Genomic DNA, 21515 nt, shown 5'->3' with positions numbered 1-21515 from the left:
TTCAGTTGACCAATGATTGTCCGTGACGCTGCTGGAGTTCGGGTATGCTGGGTTATGGACCAATCAGAGCGCGTTTCTTTTGTGGAGGGAGGTGCTTTCATTGGTCGGCGCTACATCGCCGTAGAAAGATAGATTTAACGTTAGTGCGTCATTGTTTTTACGAAGGGGGAGTAAGACAGGAACAGGTCGGTAGGTACATTTCCTGATACAAAAATCATTTTATTATCGGTTTTACACAATAAACCAATACATAATAGTGTTAAACAGGTTCACAGTTTTAAATGGTCGATATACGTTTTCGTGCACACGGATTATTGTCGCAGTTTGCATTATTTTTTTCTTGCTAGATAACTAGCCTCTTCTGTGTTAGCTAAAGGAAGCTAGCAGTCCTAATAAGCTATTTCCTCTACTGTAATTTCCAGTTTGACATGCGTTGAAGAAAGTGTTGGCGTTGTATTTATTTATTTTATTGTTTTTTTCAGCAGAATGCGTAGTATCTACGAGCACTGCTAGTGAAAAAATACTTTATGGTAGTTAGCTAGCTCGTTAGCTCCCTGAAACTATCTATTGTTAATTAGCCAGGCAGGCAGCTGATTCCGTACAAGAAGATGGCGGCTAATCAATTCATTTAACAGTAATCCTGTGTTTCAAAGCACTGTAAGTTGCATGTCTAAACAACATCGCTAGGAATCATTTGGCGAATAGTTCGTTAGCAACACAGGCGCGTTCTACCGTTCATAAGCCCTTGTGTTGCGCACAATGCTGTCTAGGTAGGCACTAGGCAGCCTAATACTTTTTGAGACACACAACCCAATTGTAGGTTTGTTTTTAATGTTCTTAATATTTTCTTGCTAATTTTAGGTATATTGCAATACATTATGTTTCAGGGTTTTTTTTTCAATACTGGAGAATAGCTGCTAGAACATTTAGTTTCAGTTCTGCTTACACACACATATATGTATATACATATACTTAATTTTTTTTAATTATAATTTCACTTAAAATAATGTGTTTTTCGCTAAATCATACTCCATTGACAAAGATAAGTGTTCATTCTGATGAGATTCATAGAATGGTTATTAAAAAGTAGTTTAGAGTTGGGACTAGCATCCTATTAGATCATATAACATTTTCTTTCATGTACTATTTGTATTTTCCTTTAGGCATCCGTTAGAAAAGAGAGAGCTGTTCATCTCCGCTTGTTGTAGATAGATAATGGAGCCAGAAAACGACCCGCAGGAAGAGGACACTTACAGCAACAATGAGAGTAACGGTAAGATCCAGTGATTTTTAAAAGCAGCGTAAAATTAAAATGGAACCAAAATTTGGATTTGAAAATTGTGTACTCTTTTCAAAGAAAAAAAAAAGGTAAATCTTCATCCGATTTTCACCATCCACTTCCCAACGGATAAAATCCTGCTTTTATCTTGTGCAGTATCTGGTTAACATTTTAAAGCCAGACACAGGGCCACCCCGGACCAATTTGCAAGATTTTACCTGGTGCCTATTGCATCGCAAACCGATTCCACCACTGATCATTGTGTTCATGTTCTCACTCTAGAGCTGCACGTTTCTGGATAAATTGAGGATCTCTTTTTTTTTTTAATAGGAATTCTGAATAGACAACTAAACAAAATAACATGTAATTTACTAAAGATTCTGAAATAAAGTTTATTTGTTTCTGATACGGTAATCAAATTTCTGTAATGGAGTTGTCTATTTGACCTTTAGACCAAATATTTTAAAACCAATCAGGCATTTATAAATGCTTGAGCATTTAAAGTGACAGACAAACACGTGCTTAGAATAAACAGAATGATATCGTCCACTGGTGTGGACGCTAATATAGTTATCTTTATTGGTGTGAACGGGCCTTAAGTGTCCATCTTGAAATATTGCTGACAATATAACATATATCTTTGTTTACTTTATAAAAATCTGTAAAAATTTCACAGCAAAAAGACATGTGAACCACAACCTAAAGTGGGACAACAGAAGGCATGCAGTAGATGCTGTACAACATGTTTTTCAGGATATTTTTTTCCCCATCTATTTTCTAAATGCATGTTATAGATCTTATTATAAACGGTTCATTCATGTATAGGTTTAATTTTTAAAACATTGTTTTGATCTCGTAAATTAATCAAAGTGTCTTAACTGGATCTTTCAGTGAAATGGCGGACTTCTCTTTGGTAACATATGCCAAATTCTCCAGTCATTTAGTCCCCTTAAACCTGCAAATTCATGTTCATCTGCGTTTACAATAGGTATTTTAGTACTAGGTACCCTGCTCCTGGAGGCCCACTGTCCTGTAGAGTTTCGCTCCAACCCTAATCAAACACACCTGAACCAGGCTCAACCAGCTTATCAAGGTCTTCAGGATTGCGGATTGCTTGAAAATCACAAACTGAAGCAGGTTGAATATAAACTTTGCAGGGCAGTGAGCCTCCAGGAGCAGGGTTGAAGACCTCTGGCCTGCACTATTAGGGGCTTTCGCACCGGAGGTGTACGTAAGTGTACACCGATGGGCCGAACGCACGCGCAAACACCAGCACCTGTCATTTAACCAAACCAAAACGTGTACACAGTTTATAGCCTATATTTACTCCATGAACGAACTCTACTAACAAGGAAATCTGATAGATAGACCTCTATACCTTTAGGCTAAGGAGAAAATCCAATGCAACTTTGCGGACACCAAATGAAACATTATGTATTTCTGCGACGTTGGGCATCAACCACATGGCAAAAAGTAATACTTTTTATATACTGTCTACTTTATTTGTATAACAAGTTCTATCTAATAACTTATTTGACAGGACTGTTAAACAGGTCGTAAACTAATGACGATGGCGAATGGGAACGCTGTGTGTTCAGGCTTTGGCATTCTTAGCGCCGTCAAAATAAACGTCTGTCGCACTGTCAAAATAAAAGTCACAACAACAAGTCATAAGTCACTTCAGAGTTTCTACTGGCGGTGTGAATGCAACCAGGAAAATGGCCCTAGGGCAACATTTAGTTATTGGGTAACCACCCTGGTGGCTAGTTCCTATAACTAAAGCCACGTTTCCATTGAAATTTCCCAGAATAATTGGTCACAGGAACGTTTTTTCCCCCCCCCAGACCTGTTGCTGTCTGCATTTCCATTGTGATCTAAAGTACCGTAAAGATTAGGCAAATTAGTCCGGTGACGTAAGACTGCGTACTACTTTCTAGTTCCCGCTGGATTTCATTCTCTGAACTCAAGCTTAATAAAGCCTGAACCTCGTCATCTGTCCATTGGTCGTATTTTTTTAACATTGTTGATTCGAATGGCAAACAACTCTTACTGCACGCCACCGCAACAGACTTTTAAAAAATGGTGGTTGAAATGAAATGCTGGGTGAACTCAACCAATCGGCATGTTCAGCACCCAAGTCCCACCCCTGAAAGTTCCTAAACGTAGAAAGTCCATGCTGACGAGGTAGTACCTTTTCAGAGGGGCACATTTTTGTTAAAACTTGGTTCCTGCAGTCGAAACACACGGAGTACCAGCCTAAAGTTCCTGCGGTGGAAACGCAGCTTAAGTTCCTAGAACAACCCAGTTTGAAAGTGCCTATTGAGTGCCACGCCCACATCTCAAGATCCAATTAACAACCAATGCATACCCTACATTTCCCCAACCAACATTTTTCTTTTTCCGATAATGTTGCACTCTAAAGGCTCGTACACACCGGGACGAATATCGGCGCGCGTTATTCGTCGGCGTTTTTCAACGCGTTTTTTGTGTTCACACCCAAGCGATTTTCGCTGACGTTGAGCCGAGTGAACATGCAAATTCATTCCCTGACATTAGATGGTGCTTAATGTAAAACAGAAATAGTCCTATTTTGTAGTCGCTGTCGCGTTTGTCATATAGTTCTTTATGTTCCGACACATTAACGAGACCAGCAGCTCTACATTCATCTTGCCTTGCATCTTCCTAGTCTTATTTCTTCCCGGCAGTGTAGACCATAGATATCCATAATAAAGGCCATTGGCCAGCAGCGCGGACGAAACATCTAGCCTTTATTATGGATATCTATGGTGTGTAGACGCTACTTGGCGCATATTCTTCGCCGTTACGTTTGTGTGCTCGGCAAGACCGTTTTGTGTTTGAGCGCCCCCAAGTTGTGTTTTACTGTAACTTCAGAAGCTCCAGACACGTGAGCAAAAGCGCCAATCTCATTGGTCGGATAGTTTTTGACGTAGCGCGTCAAACCAAAAAAACGAACCCGAGGCGTTTTTTAAAAAATTACGCTTTTACGCGTGGCGTTTTTCGCGTCGGTGTGCACTCACATAGGCGCCCTTTTAGTCACGAGGCGTTAAACGTCAGCGAATAACGCGCGCAAAATTCGTCCCGGTGTGAACAGGCCTTAATGCAGTGTTTCTTAATCCTGTTCCTGGAGGCACACCAACACTACACATTATCAAACACAACCTGATTCAACCCATCAGCTCAATAGTAGAGATTCCAAGACCAGAAATATATGGGTCAGATAAGAGAGACATCCAAAATGTGCAGTGTTGATGTGCCTCCAGGAACAGGGTTGGGAAACACAATCTAATGTCACAATACAGAAGAAAAGATCTGTCGATAGTTCCGGATCATTGCAACTTTTATGTGATAAATGTACGTGTTTGCGAATGCCATTTCAGGTAAGCGTTCTGCTGAGGATACTGAGGAGGACATGCCCCATAAGCGATCACGAAATTCTGACGACATGGTGGAGCTCAGAATTCTGCTACAGAGCAAAGTAAGTCCCTGAGTTTCCCATCACTTCTGAGTTTCGTTTCTCCTCTTGTACCTCAATGCTCATTGGGTCTTCTCTGCAGAATGCCGGAGCGGTGATCGGAAAGGGTGGGAAGAATATTAAAGCTCTGCGCACCGATGTGAGTACTCGTTTGTTTAGCTTGCACATTCTCACTCTTTCCACACACACAAACTGTGGTAGATGGAGCTCAGATGTCTGTAGAACTGGGTTATAATATGCTAATGCTAGTATGTATAAAAATCCAATTTCATCATCCAAGAAAAAAAGATAGATTTTGTGGAGCCAAGGCAGTTTGTGTTACAAAAACAGTGCTGTGTTATAAACACCCCACATTCTACTGTACTCTTTAGTTGATTGAAGAGTATATGAATCTTTGATACTGGCTAAAATAGTATTTGGCCTAGTAGATATTCTCATAATCTGTTCCTCTCCTGTTCTCCATTCTCCTCCAACATTATGAGAATTGAAAGTCACACTGAAAGTGTTTCCAATTAAAAAATGTATTCCTCTTCCACTCCCTCTCCCCTTTTCCTTGTTTTTTGTTTTTATTTTTCTGTTCATTTTTGGCCAATTCCCATATTCCGGATCGACTCGTACCGCCCACCTGCGTTGCCGCCTGACCTCCTGACTCCCTGGTTGGCCACACCCATAATCGCGCCCTTCCTATTGGGCGGCTTACTTGATTGACATCCGTGTGCTTGATTGCTCTGGGTACTTGGCCCCGCCCCCTGCAGTACAATGCCACTGTGTCAGTCCCAGACAGCAGTGGGCCCGAGCGGTACGTGCCACTCAGATACTCCAACCTCCAAGTCATATCAGCTCTGTTACTGCCAATATCAGAACTGTTTTAACATCCTTAATGTACAAACTGCTCCCTTTCTGCCATGAAACATGAGTATGATGCTGCCATGACGAGCAATATGAATTTAAAATGCTGTTGTGCTATATTCAAATGCCTTTTCTGTCATGTAAGAAAGCCCTTTCCCACCCTGTTTCCCTCTCCGACTGGGAAATGTCCTCCTTCCACAGTTTTCATTTTAAAGGTTTCTTGCTAATACAAGGCTGAATTTAGTTATTTATGGTGAAGGGGCAGTGCAAAATATATTTCTCCCTTTTGTCTGTTGCATTGGTTTACTGTGGCATTTGACTTTTGAACTTTGCTCTTCTGCCTCCCCCCCTTATCTATCTCTGCTATTTCTCTCTCTCTCCCTTCTCTACTGGATCTGGGACCTGCTTCATTCATGTTCATCTGTGCCATTCTCTCTGCACTTTTTCACCCCTCTATCCGTTTCATATCTGACCTTCCCTGTATCTTCACGTTTCAGCAACGGGAAGGAGCTTCAGTTTGTTTTTCTTTGTTTTCCTGTGTTCTTCACTCCCTTTTGACAAAGGAGTGCATGACTCTCTTTGGGGTCTGTTCCCCCTCGCATTTAAATGTGCTAAAAAAAAAGCACTGACCGTTTTCTTCAGGCTGTTTGTGTGTCTAATATACGCTCTCTTCTCCTTCTCTTGTGGAATGCAATTCATTACATTGACAGAATCCTAAGCGTCAGTGCTGATATTCCCACGGTAGCTGAGATCTTGCTCAAGATCATACCTACTCTAGAAGAGGTGAGTGTTTTTTTCAGGGTTTTTTCGCAATTCATATGAGATGGGAGTAGGGGTGGGTGATACATTTATTTTTGAGCCCTGCGTGTGCCACAGACTGTGATGTACTAGCAGCCAAAAAACAAACAAAACAAAAAAAATAGCACAGAAGCCTGAATGACTTGTCATGTCATATAAGCTTTCATCATTACTGAACTCATGTGTGACTTGATTTTCTTCGCATTATTGGATGTGCAATTTTTAGATAGATGTTCATGTTACATATTTTGGTTGCATTTGTAAGTTAATAAAAATGTTACTGGTTGTGTAAAATTGGCATGTAATATCATAATATAGATATATCAATCGATATACCCCCGAAACGTAATCGTTTCACATAATGTTTTGAGGTATCAGCAAATATCGTACCGCTGGCTATGAGAATCAATATCATATCGTGATGAACTGTCCGATTTACACCCATGTATAATTTTTTTTTTGACCAACGTATTTAAAAAAATATTGTCATTTATATCAGCCACCCCTGGATGAGAAGTTGCACATTCACTGAAGCTGTTACTGTATACTTAAATGGCACCTCTGATTCTCTGATTGGTTGGAGCAGTATCAACATCATAAGGGGGTGGACTTTGACTGTGAGCTGAGGCTGCTCATCCATCAGAGTCTAGCTGGAAGCATCATCGGCGTGAAGGGTGCCAAGATCAAGGAACTTCGTGAAGTAAGACACTAAGATGAGAATTTAAACTATAAAATATGAATTTTATAGCGCTGATCAAAAAACTTCTGTTCTAGAGCACCCAGACCACCATCAAGCTCTTTCAGGAGTGCTGTCCTCAGTCCACTGACCGTGTGGTGCTAGTGGGGGGCAAAGCAGAGCGGGTGGTGCAGTGCATTCGGACCATGCTAGAGCTCATTGTGGAGGTCAGATTGACACTTCAAATTGACAGTGCTGTTTGTCACGGTGTTGTTAGACATGTTTCTCATTACCACTCTCTCTCTCTCTAGGCTCCCATTAAAGGTAGAGCACAGCAGTATGACCCTAACTTTTATGATGAGACCTACGACTATGGTGGCTTCAGTACGATGTATGAAGAGCGGGGCCGTCGGCCAATGGGAGGCTTCTCTTCTCGGGGCCGTGGCAGCGGAGGAGGCTTTGATCGAATGCCCCCCAGTGGAGGTCGTGGTGGCCACCACATGCAGAACAGGAGAGACTATGATGACATGAGCCCACGCAGGGGCCCCCCTCCACCCCAGAGAGGGGGAAGAGGAGGGGGCCGTCCCCCACGAAACATGCCCATGGGACCCCCACACCACAGGAGAGGGTGAGTCACTTCAATCTATCTATATATTTTTTCCGTTGAAATATAAAGACTGGAATACACTACATGCCTTTTGCCTTGATTTTCCCCTTATTTGCAGTCTGGACAAGTCAACGCTAGTTGCTGAAAGTCAGAGCCAGTCTGCAGATTTTGGGCAGTCGGCGTTGACAGACTTCACAGAAAACCGCGTAGTGTATGATGGGCACAGAGTGTCATAGGATATCACACATCTTTGATATTTTTAGCCGATTATAGAACATTCGTGCATTGAGGCGCAAGTTTATGTTCGGAACAACTTTAAACTAGTTCAAAGTCTGAGCAACTTTGACGTGAAAGTCTGTTAGTTTGTAATCCTCAGTTGTTTTGTGTGATGTCCAGTTTTTCAATAACTGTTACTTTATACACTCACCGGCCACTTTATTAGGTACCCCATGCTAGTAACGGGTTGGACCCCCTTTTGCCTTCAGAACTGCCTCAATTCTTCGTGGCATAGATTCAACAAGGTGCTGGAAGCATTCCTCAGGGACTTTGGTCCATATTGACATGATGGCATCACACAGTTGCCGCAGATTTGTCGGCTGCACATCCATGATGCGAATCTCCCGTTCCACCACATCCCAAAGATGCTCTATTGGGTTGAGATCTGGTGACTGTGGAGGCCATTTTAGTACAGTGAACTCATTGTCATGTTCAAGAAACCAATTTGAAATGATTAGAGCTTTGTGACATGGTGGAAGTAGCCATCAGAGGATGGGTACATGGTGGCCATAAAGGGATGGACATGGTCAGAAACAATGCTCAGGTAGGCCGTGGCATTTAAACGATGCCCAATTGGCACTAAGGGGCCTAAAGTGTGCCAGGAAAACATCCCCCACACCATTACACCACCACCACCAGCCTGCACAGTGGTAACAAGGCATGATGGTTCCATGTTCTCATTCTGTTTACGCCAAATTCTGACTCTAACATCTGAATGTCTAGACAGAAATCGAGACTCATCAGACCAGGCAACATTTTTCCAGTCTTCAACTGTTCAATTTTGGTAAACTCTTGCAAATTGTAGCCTCTTTTTCCTATTTGTAGTGGAGATGAGTGGTACCCGGTGGAGTCTTCTGCTGTTGTAGCCCATCCGCCTCAAGGTTGTGCGTGTTGTGGCTTCACAAATGCTTTGCTGCATACCTCGGTTGTAACGAGTGGTTATTTCAGTCACTGTTGCCCTTCTATCAGCTCGAACCAGTCTGGCCATTCTCCTCTGACCTCTGGCATCAACAAGGCATTTCCGCCCACAGAACTGCCGCTCACTGGATGTTTTTTCTTTTTCGGACCATTCTCTGTAAACCCTAGAGATGGTTGTGCGTGAAAATCCCAGTAGATTAGCAGTTTCTGAAATACTCAGACCAGCCCTTCTGGCACCAACAATCATGCCACGTTCAAAGTCACTCAAATCAACTTTTTTCCCCATACTGATGCTTGGTTTGAACTGCAGGAGATTGTCTTGACCATGTCTACATGCCTAAATGCACTGAGTTGCCGCCATGTGATTGGCTGCTTAGAAATTAAGTGTTAACGAGCAGTTGGACAGGTGTACCTAATAAAGTGGCCGGTGAGTGTAGTTGTGTAGTGTATTCCAGCCTTAACATAAATAGGGTCTAAAAAGCTTTAGAATGTTTGTTTGGTTTCTGCCAAGAGTTTTAATTTTGGTTTATCGTTAAGAATTTATTTGTCTTCTTGCTGAATAAGTTTTTGGATGCTGTGTTTCTAACTTTACAGCGATGACCAGTACTCCTACAGTTCCCAGCGTGGCCACATGGAAGAAAGACGGCAGTAAGTTCTTTATTTGGATCAGTGCTGTTCAAGATTTCCCTCGTTATCAGCTATAATGCTTGCTTGTGATGTGTAGTTAATCATTGTATACCATATTTGCCGTTTTTCTTTTTTTTCTCCAGTGGGGAAAGACGAGGACGCAATGATCGTTATGGAGGAAGCATGGTCAGTATTCAGTTTTTTGCAATTTCTGATGGTTCAGTTTCAAGAAATGACTCAATCTACATTTTAAAAACCAAAGGCCATGCCAATTATTCACAATGAAAAATGGCCAATTCTCAACCCCCCCCCCCCCCCCCCCCCCTTTAAAAATGTATTATATTATGATTATTATTACTAAAAGTTAATTAAAATCTGTGCACATAGTTTTAATTAAAAAAAATTGCCCTTGTAATACTTAATCAAAAACATTAACATGCCCACCTGCTTGCTGCCACATCTCTTCAATGAGGTTGTCAAATGGACAGATGAGTTTCAATTCTCCAGCAATAATTTTTTCGGTCAGACTTGCATAAAACATTTGCAGCAATTAGTAAACTACAGTGATCTAATAAATTCCAGATTGACAAAATCAAATACTGCCCTACACATCTTTTATCTTTTGAGAAGCCAAAATACATATACATATCTTATGTACATCACAATTTCCGTTTCATGCTGACTTTAATTTTCCTTAACAATAGCATCTAAAACAGCAGCTCAACTGTTGCCTGGTAGCAGATGATGTTTGAGTAGCTAGGTGCCTTGGAAATAAAGAGAGGGACACATTGTTTTCTGTAAGTTGCCTTCAAACATTTGTGTTTGAGGTTTTTGATTCTAACCCTTCTGTTCTGTCTCTCTTGCTTTACAGAATGATGGATATGGTAAGTTTTTCTTTAAATGTGTTTCATTTCTTTGCATTTGAAATATATATATATTTTTTTTTGGAAAATGTTTCACCCTTTTGTCACCTTTCAGTCTCACCAAAGTCTTTGAAACGTTTTAGAAACTATCTGACTAACTATCTGACTTCTGGCTGAGTACTGCACACTTAGACAAGAGTATCTGACTGTGTGTGAAGCAACTAACCACAATTTTATGTGTTGCATGCTGTTTGAATTAGATTGAAGGGGAAATTATATTTCACTGCTTTTCCTTTCTCTCACCAAAAAAAAAAAAAGCATTCTCTTAATCATCATCATGAATCATCATCTCTTAATGATGCTAGTTTTTCTGTTGAGAAACTTGCATTCCCCTTAGAAACTCTGCATTCACTGATATATATATTTTTTCTTCCACGACATATTTCCATCACAAAAGTTTTGCGAGTGAACAAAGTTTCTTGGAGATAGGAAAATGTTTTTTTTGATTGAATGCAAAAGCATTGAAAAAAAAAATACATATGTATACGTGTTTTTTTTTTAACCATCACCATGTCCTTTTAGGGGCTCTGTATATTTAAATATTTACTGAGTTAATTCAAGTAAACCGGGACACTTTTTGACATTCAAGACTATCAAAAGAGTGGCCCAATTTACATATCTTACTGTACAGGGGTGGTTTTTAATAATGCAGTGGGCTGCCATTGACTATTAATAAAAAAAAAAAAATTTTAATACATGTAAAAATGTCTTATTAAATATGATTCAATATAAAATGAAATAACAAACATTAAACTTTCACTGTGTGTTCAATATTTAAGCTCACTGTTTGGTTAAGAATAAACCACCAGCTTATCTACCATAATTTTGCTGCATATAGTTACTGTAGGCTACAACCGTTTTAAACATGGATAAATGGTTATCAACAGGGTCGCTGAAAAGGACAAATGCAGATGTTTCTCCGTCTACAAGTAAGGATAAATCTGCAGCAACGCCTGACATCAAAAATACTAAAAATATAGCTGAGCGAAGAAAATACAGTAGCGACTACCTAGCGCAGTCTTCACATGTGTGTTAGCGGAGAACAAGCAGCAATGAAGATTTACATTATTTAGCTTATTTTAGTTTTACTTTACACATTATTTGACCGGAATAGGCTTGAAGTCAAGCCTGATCTCTGTTTGAAACATTTTTCTTTTTAGCCCGACATACAGTGCAGGACATTTTTTTGCAGTGTTGAGCAATGTTAATTTCTGGAACGCAATGGCCAATCAGAGGTGTTTAAGTTAGCCAGAATCCACTAACCGTTCAAAACAGCAGAGTTTTTCATGTCCGTTAAAATTCTTGCAGTGGGCCGTGAGTTGGGAAAGGCTGGGAACCACTGATAATTTACTTTTTCTTTTTGTGTTTCTCAAATCAGACAATAATTCATCTTGGGATTCCTCCTATCAGTCTGGTAAGTACGGCACCCTGTTATAATAAGATAGGGACACACCAAACCCATGGCAAAGAACTAGCGCTGATGAAAGCCGACTGGCGTCGGGGCAAAAAGGTTGCGCTTGAACACTGCACAGAATAGGCACCTGCGTGAGAGGACACACTCTCCCATAGCAGCTTGTGGAAGTAGTCTGTGTTCGAAAAGGGAAACTGGACGAGCAAGAACTGTGGAAATACAAAGCAAGCAGCAATTTACCAGTTTACACCAGTATAGCTTCAACGTCTTGATTCCACAAAGCCATGTTATTATTAAAATAATTCACTGTTCAAATGAGATGAAATGGCAAGTGTCTGGAGTGTTCCCTCTTTCCTCCGTCGTTTATTTGCTTTTGTCAGTTCCATTTTATTTTTTTGTTTGCTAATTCACTAAGCTGAACAGCCAATCAGAGTGATCGCTCTCACCTACAAGCTCTGCCGCTGATTTGACACGCAGAATTGGGCGTAAAACCACCAGCGGTGTCCGACTAGAGCCAACGGTGCTGAACACTGAAAGAAAACTACGCAGACCAACGCTCAAAAACAAGCCGTCATTGGCCGACCATCGGCTTGGTGTGTCCCAGGCTATAGAGGCCATAATTCATATAGACTCCTTCATAAATCTCCCATTATGATACATTTCACTCTCTCCTTATGCTCAGGTGGAAGGAGTAGTTACAGTGAAGGGCCTGTGATCACCACACAAGTGACTATTCCTAAAGATGTGAGTAAAGCACTCCTGAAACGATACGATTTACACATGAAACGTGTATTTAACCCCTGCTGTGATTCTCAGCTGGCCGGATCCATCATCGGTAAAGGGGGTCAGAGGATCAAGCAGATTCGTCACGAGTCTGGAGCGTCTATCAAAATCGACGAGCCCCTACAGGGTTCAGAGGACCGCATCATCACCATCACAGGAACCCAAGACCAGATCCAGAACGCCCAGTACCTGTTACAGAACAGGTATGTCACAGAATGATGATCACGTCACAGTGGACTGAAGCATTATGTTGCTGACTGATCTTCTCTCTGTTCTTCAGCGCTCTACACCTCTTGGGACGCCAGAACTAACCAGCCCTTCTCAGGATATCCATCCAACTGCAGCTGAAGTCCTCGTCCCCGCGTGATGGCCTGACACATCCCTGTCTGCCACCTTTATATTAATCCCTCATAGAATCATACGAGCCCGAGCCCTCTGGTTGTCCTTGATTGTGGATTTTGTGGGATTGTTCTTTCTTTTGGTTGTTTTTATATTAATTTTATACGGGCCAACTATCGCTTCTCAGAAATCTTGGATGAGCAGATAGCTGCTTTTCAACAGGACGTTGTTGTTGTATTTTCCCTTTTGGAGTGAAGGTTTTATGGGTAAGGAAAATGTTCCACTATTCCAAAAGCTTGATCCAGAATGTACGCATTCACACCCCGCAAACTTACCGCCTTTTTTTTTTTTTTTTTTTTTACTTCTGAGTGTTCTAACTGCATTTGATAGAAAATAAAATGTAAATATCCAATGATTACTATGGACATATGAATATATCCTTTACACTGTTTCATTCGTGTGATGGTTTCCTCAGAAATACAGATATTTTCACCAGGTACTGAAGGCTTGCAGTACTTTTTTTTTTTTTTTTTTTTATGTCTTGTCTCCTGTCTGTTGCTGGGTTTTTAAAATCTAGTGTTTTAAAAATAAAATAAAAAAAGTACTCTACCTCTGGAATTTTTTGTAGGTCTGCCATCCTAAAAGAAGGCTCACAATCATTGTGTGTGTTTTTCTTTTTAATAAGAAAAGAAAACACAAGTGGATTAGAAGTTTTAGACTATATTTGTGTCAGAGCAGGATGGTAATTCTCACTCTCCCTTTCTTTGTTTTATTTTTCTTATCTTTATTTTTTTACTCAAATTTTCTCTGAAGTTCTTCAACCAGGCACATTTGTAGAGTTTGTCATTTGTCTGAAATAATAAAGGAATTGCCGTTTTTTTTCAGTGTGGTTTGATTATTAAACCGTGTCAGTAGTACAGTTAATGTCCAATCCCTTATATAAAATTAAAATGATCATGCCTGGACAAACATTTAAAAAAATAAAATAAAAATACCAACATGTGTGTGTATTTTCAGAAATCTAAATGAGACTGATTTACAGACTACTTAATTCTAAAATAAATATATAACTGGCTGTTTTATTTTAATAGTATGTTGTATATTATATTTAAAATATATATTCACATATGTGCCTAATATGTAGTGGTAGTAAGCTATATTACTCAAAAACAATATTTAACCTATTGCAGTAGCTACATTAAAAATGTTGTCCTGTGTTCTTACTCCATTTTCTCTTAACATTTATGCAGGCCTTGCAAAATGTGAAGTTAAATGGTTGCCTCAGACACTTTTGCACTTTGGTCGACAGTAATCTTGATGGCTTCACACCTTGTTTGTGCTAAAGTTTAGATATTGTTTTACAAAGTTGTGTAACTATTATTATATGTATTTAACGTTATATAGCATATTTCCCAAGCTCAAGGTGGACGCTTCACAATAACAGTAAGGAACAAACAGTAATTTTACACATTGTACAAAAACTACTCTGTATAGATGGCAAACTAAATTTGTTTTGTTTTATAGCAACATTCCAACTAACGTTACCCGAAATAATATGTTTGCGCATTTTTGCGCATCTATAATCAGCTTGAAGCCAGAACGGCCAGACAAAATCCGCATGATGTTGCTGCCTTCACGTGCTATCGGAACTATAGTTTCCTAGTTAAAAAAACAGGACATGAACGCCCTCTCAAGTCAAAATTTGAATGCGATGAGCTCAAATCACGATTTCAGAAGTGGGAACTGGGAAGAAACTGATAGCTCGAGTTCTAGCATTAAAACAAGAGGTAAGAGGTAACTAACGTTTGCTTGGCGAACATGGAAATTAAAAGCTACAGCGGGTTTATTTCCAAATTCAAATTGTTACTATGTGCAATAGGTTTACTTGCGAGGAGAAAAGGCAGTAAATCTGCAGTAAATAAACAGCATTATGTACTTTGTACGTTACCAAGAGACATTCTCACACAGACCCTCCTTCTCTCTCTCCTCACTAATACTGTAACGTTAACTTGTATTCCAGCAGGTCTGAAAATTGCTCGATTACACGATTTAAAAAGGACGATTTTTGGACACGGGCTTTTCAGTAAGTACAATTTAAAGAGGCACAGAATGCAAGTTTCTAGAAATTAGAATTTTAGAATTATGATAAATATTACAACTGTTGCAAAATGGTCATAAAATAAGGATTGAGACATCTGAAACATTTTAAAAGAACGATTCAATTGCTAATGATTAATTTTTTTAATAACACAAAGATGGAATAGCATAGGCTACTACTCAATTTCTGCAGTAGTATAACTTTCCTGTATGCATGGAATATTCAGATGACCTGTGCATTAAAGGGATAGTTCACCCAAACATGAAAATGTTGTCATCATTTACTCACCCTCAAGTTGTTCCAAATCTGTATGAGTTTCTTTCTTCTGCTGAACACAAAAGAAGATATTTTGAAGAATGTTGGAAACCAGACAGTTGACGGCACCCATTGACTTCCATACTATTTTTTCCCTACTTGGCAAAAGTCAAGTCACCTTTATTTATATATAGTGCTTTATACAATACAGATTTTTTCAAATCAACTTTACAGGGATAAACAGGAAAATTATGAACGCTGCAAACAGAGTTCAATTCTGCAGTGAATCAGCTCTAAAAAAGACAATAGTGTAATTATTCAGTGTTGATTCAGTTCAGTTCAATAACTGTGTAAAGTTCATCAATTATGAAATGAGTTTGATTCAGCTATAAGCAGTGCAGGTAGTAACTGAATACATGTAATCCGAATTACTTAATCAGATTCCAAAAATTAAGTACTTGTAATTAGATTATATACAAATTTAAAATACTTGTATTCAGACTACAGTTTACTTTTTTAATTTTAAAATGTAATTAATAAATAGCTTTTTATTAAATTCACAAACCTCCTGCAGTTCCATCACGAACCCCAGTCTGGGAAACCCTGACATAAAGTAATTTTTAGTGCACTTTATATTGTTGATAACAAAGAATGGAATGTATTTTCTTTCTCCTTGTATTTTTATATCAATTTGGTACAATATTAACCTATTCAATTAAATGTGATAAACGAGTTAGGTCAAAAGTAATCTAAAACGTAGTCAGATTATATTACCTAAAATGTGCAATGTAATGGATTTTTGTCATGTAATTAGGAATCTAGAAGTAATCCATCCAGCACTGGCTATGAGCAGCTCTACAGAAGACAATAGTGTTGTTATTCAGTTTGAGTCAGTTCAATGTTGATTCACCTAAGTTCAATAACAGTGTCGATGTTGCAAAATTTGTCAATTATGAAACAATGTTGAATTGGCTGTAAAGCAGCACTGCAGAAGTACAGTGGTTTCATTATCCAACACAATTCAGTTCAGCTTTAAGTATTCAGTTGTGAACATAGAGTCTCAAAATGTTTCTTCCCAAAACAGAAAACAATGGAGGAGCCACTGTCCCCTCGAGAGTCTGGTCAGTTTGTGGCCGAGCGGAGTCGAGATGTGTTTGTGGATGAAGATGGTGTTAAACGTGTGGCGCAGATGATTTATGAGCTCCGTGAAAGTGAAGAATTCACAGCCAGCGGCTGGAAAAAGATGAATCCGCTGGCACCTTCACCAGACTCAGATGATGCCATCAACTGGGTGTTTGTGACAGACACCTTGAACTTCTCCTTCTGGCCTGAGAAGGAGGAGGAACAGTGTGAGGTCACGTGTAGGGGAAACACCTATCGAGGGTACATGTCTCTCTGTGCTGCTGTGACCAGGGCTATGGATGAAGGTGACTGAATATGTACACTATATTGCCAAAAGTATTGGGACACCCCTCCAAATCATTGAATTCAGGTGTTCCAATCACTTCCATGGCCACAGTTGTATAAAATGAAGCACCTATGCATGCAGACGCTTCTATAAACATTTGTGAAAGATGTCAACCGCTCAGTGAATTCAAGCGGTTGATAGGTTGCCACCTGGGCAATACGTCCATTCGTGAAATTTCCTCACTACTAAATATTCCACGATCAACTGTTAATGGTATTATAACAAAGTGGAAGCAATTAGGAATGACAGGCCACGTAAATTCACAGAGCGGGGTCAGCGCAAGCTGAGGCGCACAGTGAGCAGAAGTCGCCAACTCTCTGCAGAGTCAATAGCTACAGACCTCCAAACTTCGTGTGGCCTTCAGATTAGCTGAACACCAGTGCGTAGAGCTTCATGGAATGGGTTTCCATGGCCGAGCAGCTGCATCCAAGCCTTACATCACCAAGTACAATGCAAAGCATGGGATGCAGTGGTGTAAAGCACGCCGCCACTGGACTCTAGAGCAGTGGAGACGTGTTCTAGAGACGTGGAGTGACGAATCACGCTTCTCTGTCTGGCAATCCGGTGGGCGAGTCTGGGTTTGGCGGTTGCCAGGAGAACGGTACTTGCCTGACTGCATTGTGCAAAGTGTAGGGGGGATTATGGTGTGGGGTTGTTTTTCACATAGATATCCATAATAAAGGCTAGATGTCTTACGGCAGAGTCTCTATCGTCATCACCGGCGGCCATCTTGTCACAGGCAAGCTTTCTGGCGGGCTCTGTGGTGCCTGATGTAAGATGAGTGATCAGCACGAACACAAATACTCTTATCTCGTTGAAATCTTGACGGGTTTACAAACGGTTTGGTTTCTTACAAACGTTATTAACGTGGCTATAATTCTGGATGATTTACGTTTTTGACGTTTATAACAAACCAAACCGTTTGAAAATCGGTAGAAAATTGAGCAAGTTATGGTTATTTAAAAAGTACATGCACCATTAAAACACAATGTTACGAGTGAGCGAGCTGCCTGTGACAAGATGGCCGCCAGGTGCGGACGTCGACCTCCATTGGCCAGCAGCGCGGACGAGACATCTAGCCTTTATTATGGATATCTATGGTTTTTCAGGGGTTAGTGCACAAAGCAAGGTCCATAAAGACATGGATGAGCGAGTTTGGTGTGGAGGAACTTGACTGGCACAGAGTCCTGAGCTCAACCCGACAGAACACCTTTAGGATGAATTAGAGGGGAGACTGTGAGCCAGGTCTTCTCGTCCAACATCAGCGCCTGACCTCACCAATGCGCATCTAGCAGAATGGTCGAAAATTCCCATAAACACACTCCTAAACCTTGTGGAAAGCCTTCCCAGAAGAGTTGAAGCTGCTATAGCTCCAAAGGGTGCGCCAACTCCATATTAAGATTAAGATTAAGATTAAGAATGGGATGTCTTTAAAGGTTATGTGCATGTAAAGGCAGACGTCCCAAAACTTTTAGCAATATAGTGTATCTCTCTGAATTTACATCCTGTTCATTTTATAAGAATACTTTTTATGGACTGTGAAAGTTCAACTCTATGATATGTGTATGTGATATCTTTATTTAGGAGTGCCCATTACAAGCCCTGCCTACTTCTCTCAGATCAGTGAGGCCCAGCTGGCGAAAGTCCTGCGTTCAGACAGCGCTGCTAGCATGCCCATGCTGAAAGAGCGTCACCAGGCGCTAACAGAGGCCGGACGAGTGCTCATGGAGAATGGTGGATCCTTCCAGATGTTCATGAGTCATTGTGAGAATGATGCAGAGAGGATGGTGAAGTATATTGTTCAGAATATACCGTCATACAGAGATGAAGCCACGTATGAGGTAAAAATATTCACATCAAACATTTGAAATCAATAGTACAATTTCAGTTTAGCCATTTAAAGCATGGCTTTCGAAGAACTTTAGTTAAACTTGCTTAGCTTTCACTTGCATGTTAGATGCCTTGTGAAAAATAAGTGTGTTGAATGTGCACTTGTAGTGTACTTCAAATCTTAAAAGTGTATTTAAGAAAAACTGTCCTTTCAAATATAATTTTAATGAAATAAAAGGTCACTTAAGTGTACCTGATGTACACTTTTCACAAACTTTTGTTGTGCTTTAAAGAAGACCCCTTTTCAAAAGTCTTGATTTGGTTTTTGCAGTCTACTAAGAATAGATTTTCATGTTTGAATGTTCAACTTATTTTTCACATGTTTGACATTGTTGCAGCTCCTCTCTTCCAAGTCTGTCAGTAACACTCTGGAGTGCGTTTCCCGAAAGCATCGTTATCCAACTATGATCGCAATTTCCATTGAACTCTATTGGTAACGACGGAACTTGCGACCATAGTTGGCTTTAGGAAACGCACCCCTGTTTAGTTCCTGTCTCTATGAAGCTCCTCCTTGCGTGAGTTTCAACACACTACTAACTAACTCAATCAGGCCTCACCCCTTTTTTGCTTATGCCTTGGACGGGAATTATTTAAATGAGGGATATTGTGTTCGTTCCCAGAAAAAAACTACTACAAGACTACAATGGAGGCGTTTCAAGGAGTTCAGAAACAGGGACACTGATATAGAGAATAACTAGTGACTTTGTGCTTTCTAAATTTGCAGACGTTTTTCATGCTCAAACAGCAACATTACATAATAAAGTTAAAAAGCACAAGTCCTCTTTAAATATGTACACTTATGTGTTTACTAACAAACTATAGAAAATGTAAAGTACTTTATTTTTTTAACTCTATCATTATAAATGTGTAAATTTCAAATATGTATGAAAATACAGTTTAAATAGAAATTACTTTACATTTAGTTGGGATCAAATGATTGTCGGTACATTTGGCATTATCCATATTTCAAAAACAATAGAAGTGGTTATGGAATGACATAAAGTACTGAAGTCCTACTTCAAAAAAGCACTCTTAAGTTCAACTAATTGCATTTAATATAAATGTAAACTACAATACATTTTCAATAAATTGCAAACAATATGCAATTAAGAGTCTGGAAATATTACATTTAGTCTTTGTACTGAAGTATATTCTTTTTTAAAGTGTCCCTTATGCTATTTTAAAGGCTCCTCATTTTATTTTTTAAGGGTGTCCTAAAATAGGTTTACATTACATGCACCCAAGATCAAACAACACTTCATTGTTCTCATAATACATTGCACATAGCCTCATTTCTGAAAACGGTTTGTTTGAAGATTCAGTCTCTCTAACCCCTCCCTTCTGAGAGCTGCTCTACTCTGATTGGTCAAATGGCCCAGTCTGTTGTGATTGGTCCATCGCTTACAGCACATGTCGGAAACGAAACCTCCATTACCATATCTGAATTTCAGCTCTGGATGTTTCTCAGCGCTTGATACACTGATACGTCGAACAGTAACGATGGTGTTGGCTTTACCGTATCCATTCCAGCGGGAGTCCTCGTCCTTTAGAAGTGCAGCAAACAGCATCTTCTCCATCTTTCCAGCCACAACTAGTGTTTGATGCCGGGTCAAAGTAGATTAATAGTTTGTGGGCAGCCAATAAAGACCATAGGCTGGCATTACTCAAATGTTACAAACCTACGGGAAGTAAGAACTGAATTACTCATGACTCATTTCGGCAGTTCAGAATCGATTCTTTCTTTTAGGAGAAAATAGCTTTATTTGTCGTTCACTTTGAACTTTTACATTCACAGACAGCTATAACACGCTTTATGAAAGCTAATATCTGAAAAGAAGCATAATAGGGGAACTATAATAAAGTATATTATTTCTGTAATAAGCGCTCTTTTTAAAAGTAAGGTGTACCACGTCATGACATATGTCATATTTTGTTGTTGTTGTAGGGTAAGAGGATCTCGTTTCACAAGAGGGCTCAAATCCTTGTGGCGGACGTGTGGGGCATCATGGAGGCCCGAGGGGAGGGGAACATCCCGAACCTTGACTACCTGACCATGTTTGCTGACTACAGGGTACCACAAGGCCTCGTGTACCTTGGGGCTTTACGCTACTCTGATGCCCTAATGAAGACACTGAAAAACGGTTTGTTGTGCCTTTATTATAGTAGTCCTACTTATTTAGTCTGGACATTTTTTGTTAAATCTTTAACACACCTTTGTCCAGTTTGAAAGACTCCAACATCCATGTGATTATGAGTGAATTTCACAAAAAAATATCTTTAGTTTTGCTCAGGCAGGTTTTGTGAGATGAATCCTTACATGATAGACAGATGCTCTTGGCAGTATTGTTGTAGTGATGATTAGTTGTTTCACAGGTGAATTGTTGAGCTCCGGTGAGAGACGAGAGGTGGAGATCCGGGGTTGCTCCATCTGGTGTGTGGAGAGAATCCGACACCATCTGTGGAAGCTTGTGGAGGAGAGAGATGGGAAGAGCTGTCACATCAACTCTGCTCTTATTGATTTTTACCTGTGGCCATATGCTAAAAAACACCACAAAGAAATGGCACATATTCCAATACATCACACTCGCTGCATCTACTATTGACAGCATCATCATCTTTTTCCACGTTCTTTTTTGTATCGTTCTGTTTATACCTTTAAATAAAGTTATGAAGAGGTGGTGATTTACATTTGGTATAAATCCTTTTGTTAACAAGAGAATAGAGGGGAAACAGTCATTATGCCTATATATCAACACAACAGTCAATACTACATTTTCAACAAGAAGTATTGAGTAACGTAGATTTGAAACATTACTGTCATCAGA

General features: G+C 39.9%; 2 protein-coding genes across 7 annotated transcripts; both read left to right on the top strand.

Annotated features, from left to right (window-relative positions):
• Positions 1–108: 108 nt before the first annotated feature.
• On the top strand, positions 109–13863 carry hnrnpk (heterogeneous nuclear ribonucleoprotein K). 5 transcript variants are annotated; one of them, XM_056246844.1, is made up of 18 exons: positions 109–189; positions 1164–1273; positions 4678–4775; positions 4855–4911; positions 5528–5571; positions 6332–6404; positions 7006–7119; positions 7194–7322; positions 7407–7723; positions 7821–7913; positions 9491–9544; positions 9667–9709; positions 10395–10407; positions 11334–11375; positions 11825–11860; positions 12540–12601; positions 12674–12843; positions 12921–13863. In XM_056246844.1, the coding sequence occupies exons 2-18, from the start codon at positions 1216–1218 to the stop codon at positions 12949–12951; spliced, it is 1434 nt and encodes a 477-aa protein (XP_056102819.1). In that variant the 5' UTR covers positions 109–189; positions 1164–1215; the 3' UTR covers positions 12952–13863. The 5 variants fall into 5 exon arrangements, with proteins under 5 accessions (XP_056102819.1, XP_056102823.1, XP_056102821.1 ...); XM_056246845.1 differs by having other exon boundaries at positions 120–185; XM_056246848.1 differs by lacking the exon at positions 7821–7913.
• Positions 13864–14664: 801 nt separating this feature from the next.
• Positions 14665–21376, top strand: qng1 (Q-nucleotide N-glycosylase 1). 2 transcript variants are annotated; one of them, XM_056246842.1, is made up of 5 exons: positions 14665–14766; positions 16417–16759; positions 18385–18641; positions 20636–20831; positions 21064–21376. In XM_056246842.1, the coding sequence occupies exons 2-5, from the start codon at positions 16423–16425 to the stop codon at positions 21291–21293; spliced, it is 1020 nt and encodes a 339-aa protein (XP_056102817.1). In that variant the 5' UTR covers positions 14665–14766; positions 16417–16422; the 3' UTR covers positions 21294–21376. The 2 variants fall into 2 exon arrangements, with proteins under 2 accessions (XP_056102817.1, XP_056102818.1); XM_056246843.1 differs by lacking the exon at positions 14665–14766 and adding an exon at positions 15008–15062.
• The last annotated feature ends 139 nt before the right edge of the window (positions 21377–21515 follow it).

This window comes from Rhinichthys klamathensis, unplaced genomic scaffold (genome assembly GCF_029890125.1).
Source record: "Rhinichthys klamathensis goyatoka isolate OS25496 unplaced genomic scaffold, OSU_Roscu_1.1 h1tg000040l_1, whole genome shotgun sequence".
Classification (NCBI taxonomy): Eukaryota; Metazoa; Chordata; class Actinopteri; order Cypriniformes; family Leuciscidae; genus Rhinichthys; species Rhinichthys klamathensis.
This window is presented reverse-complemented; position numbering and strand designations above follow the sequence as displayed.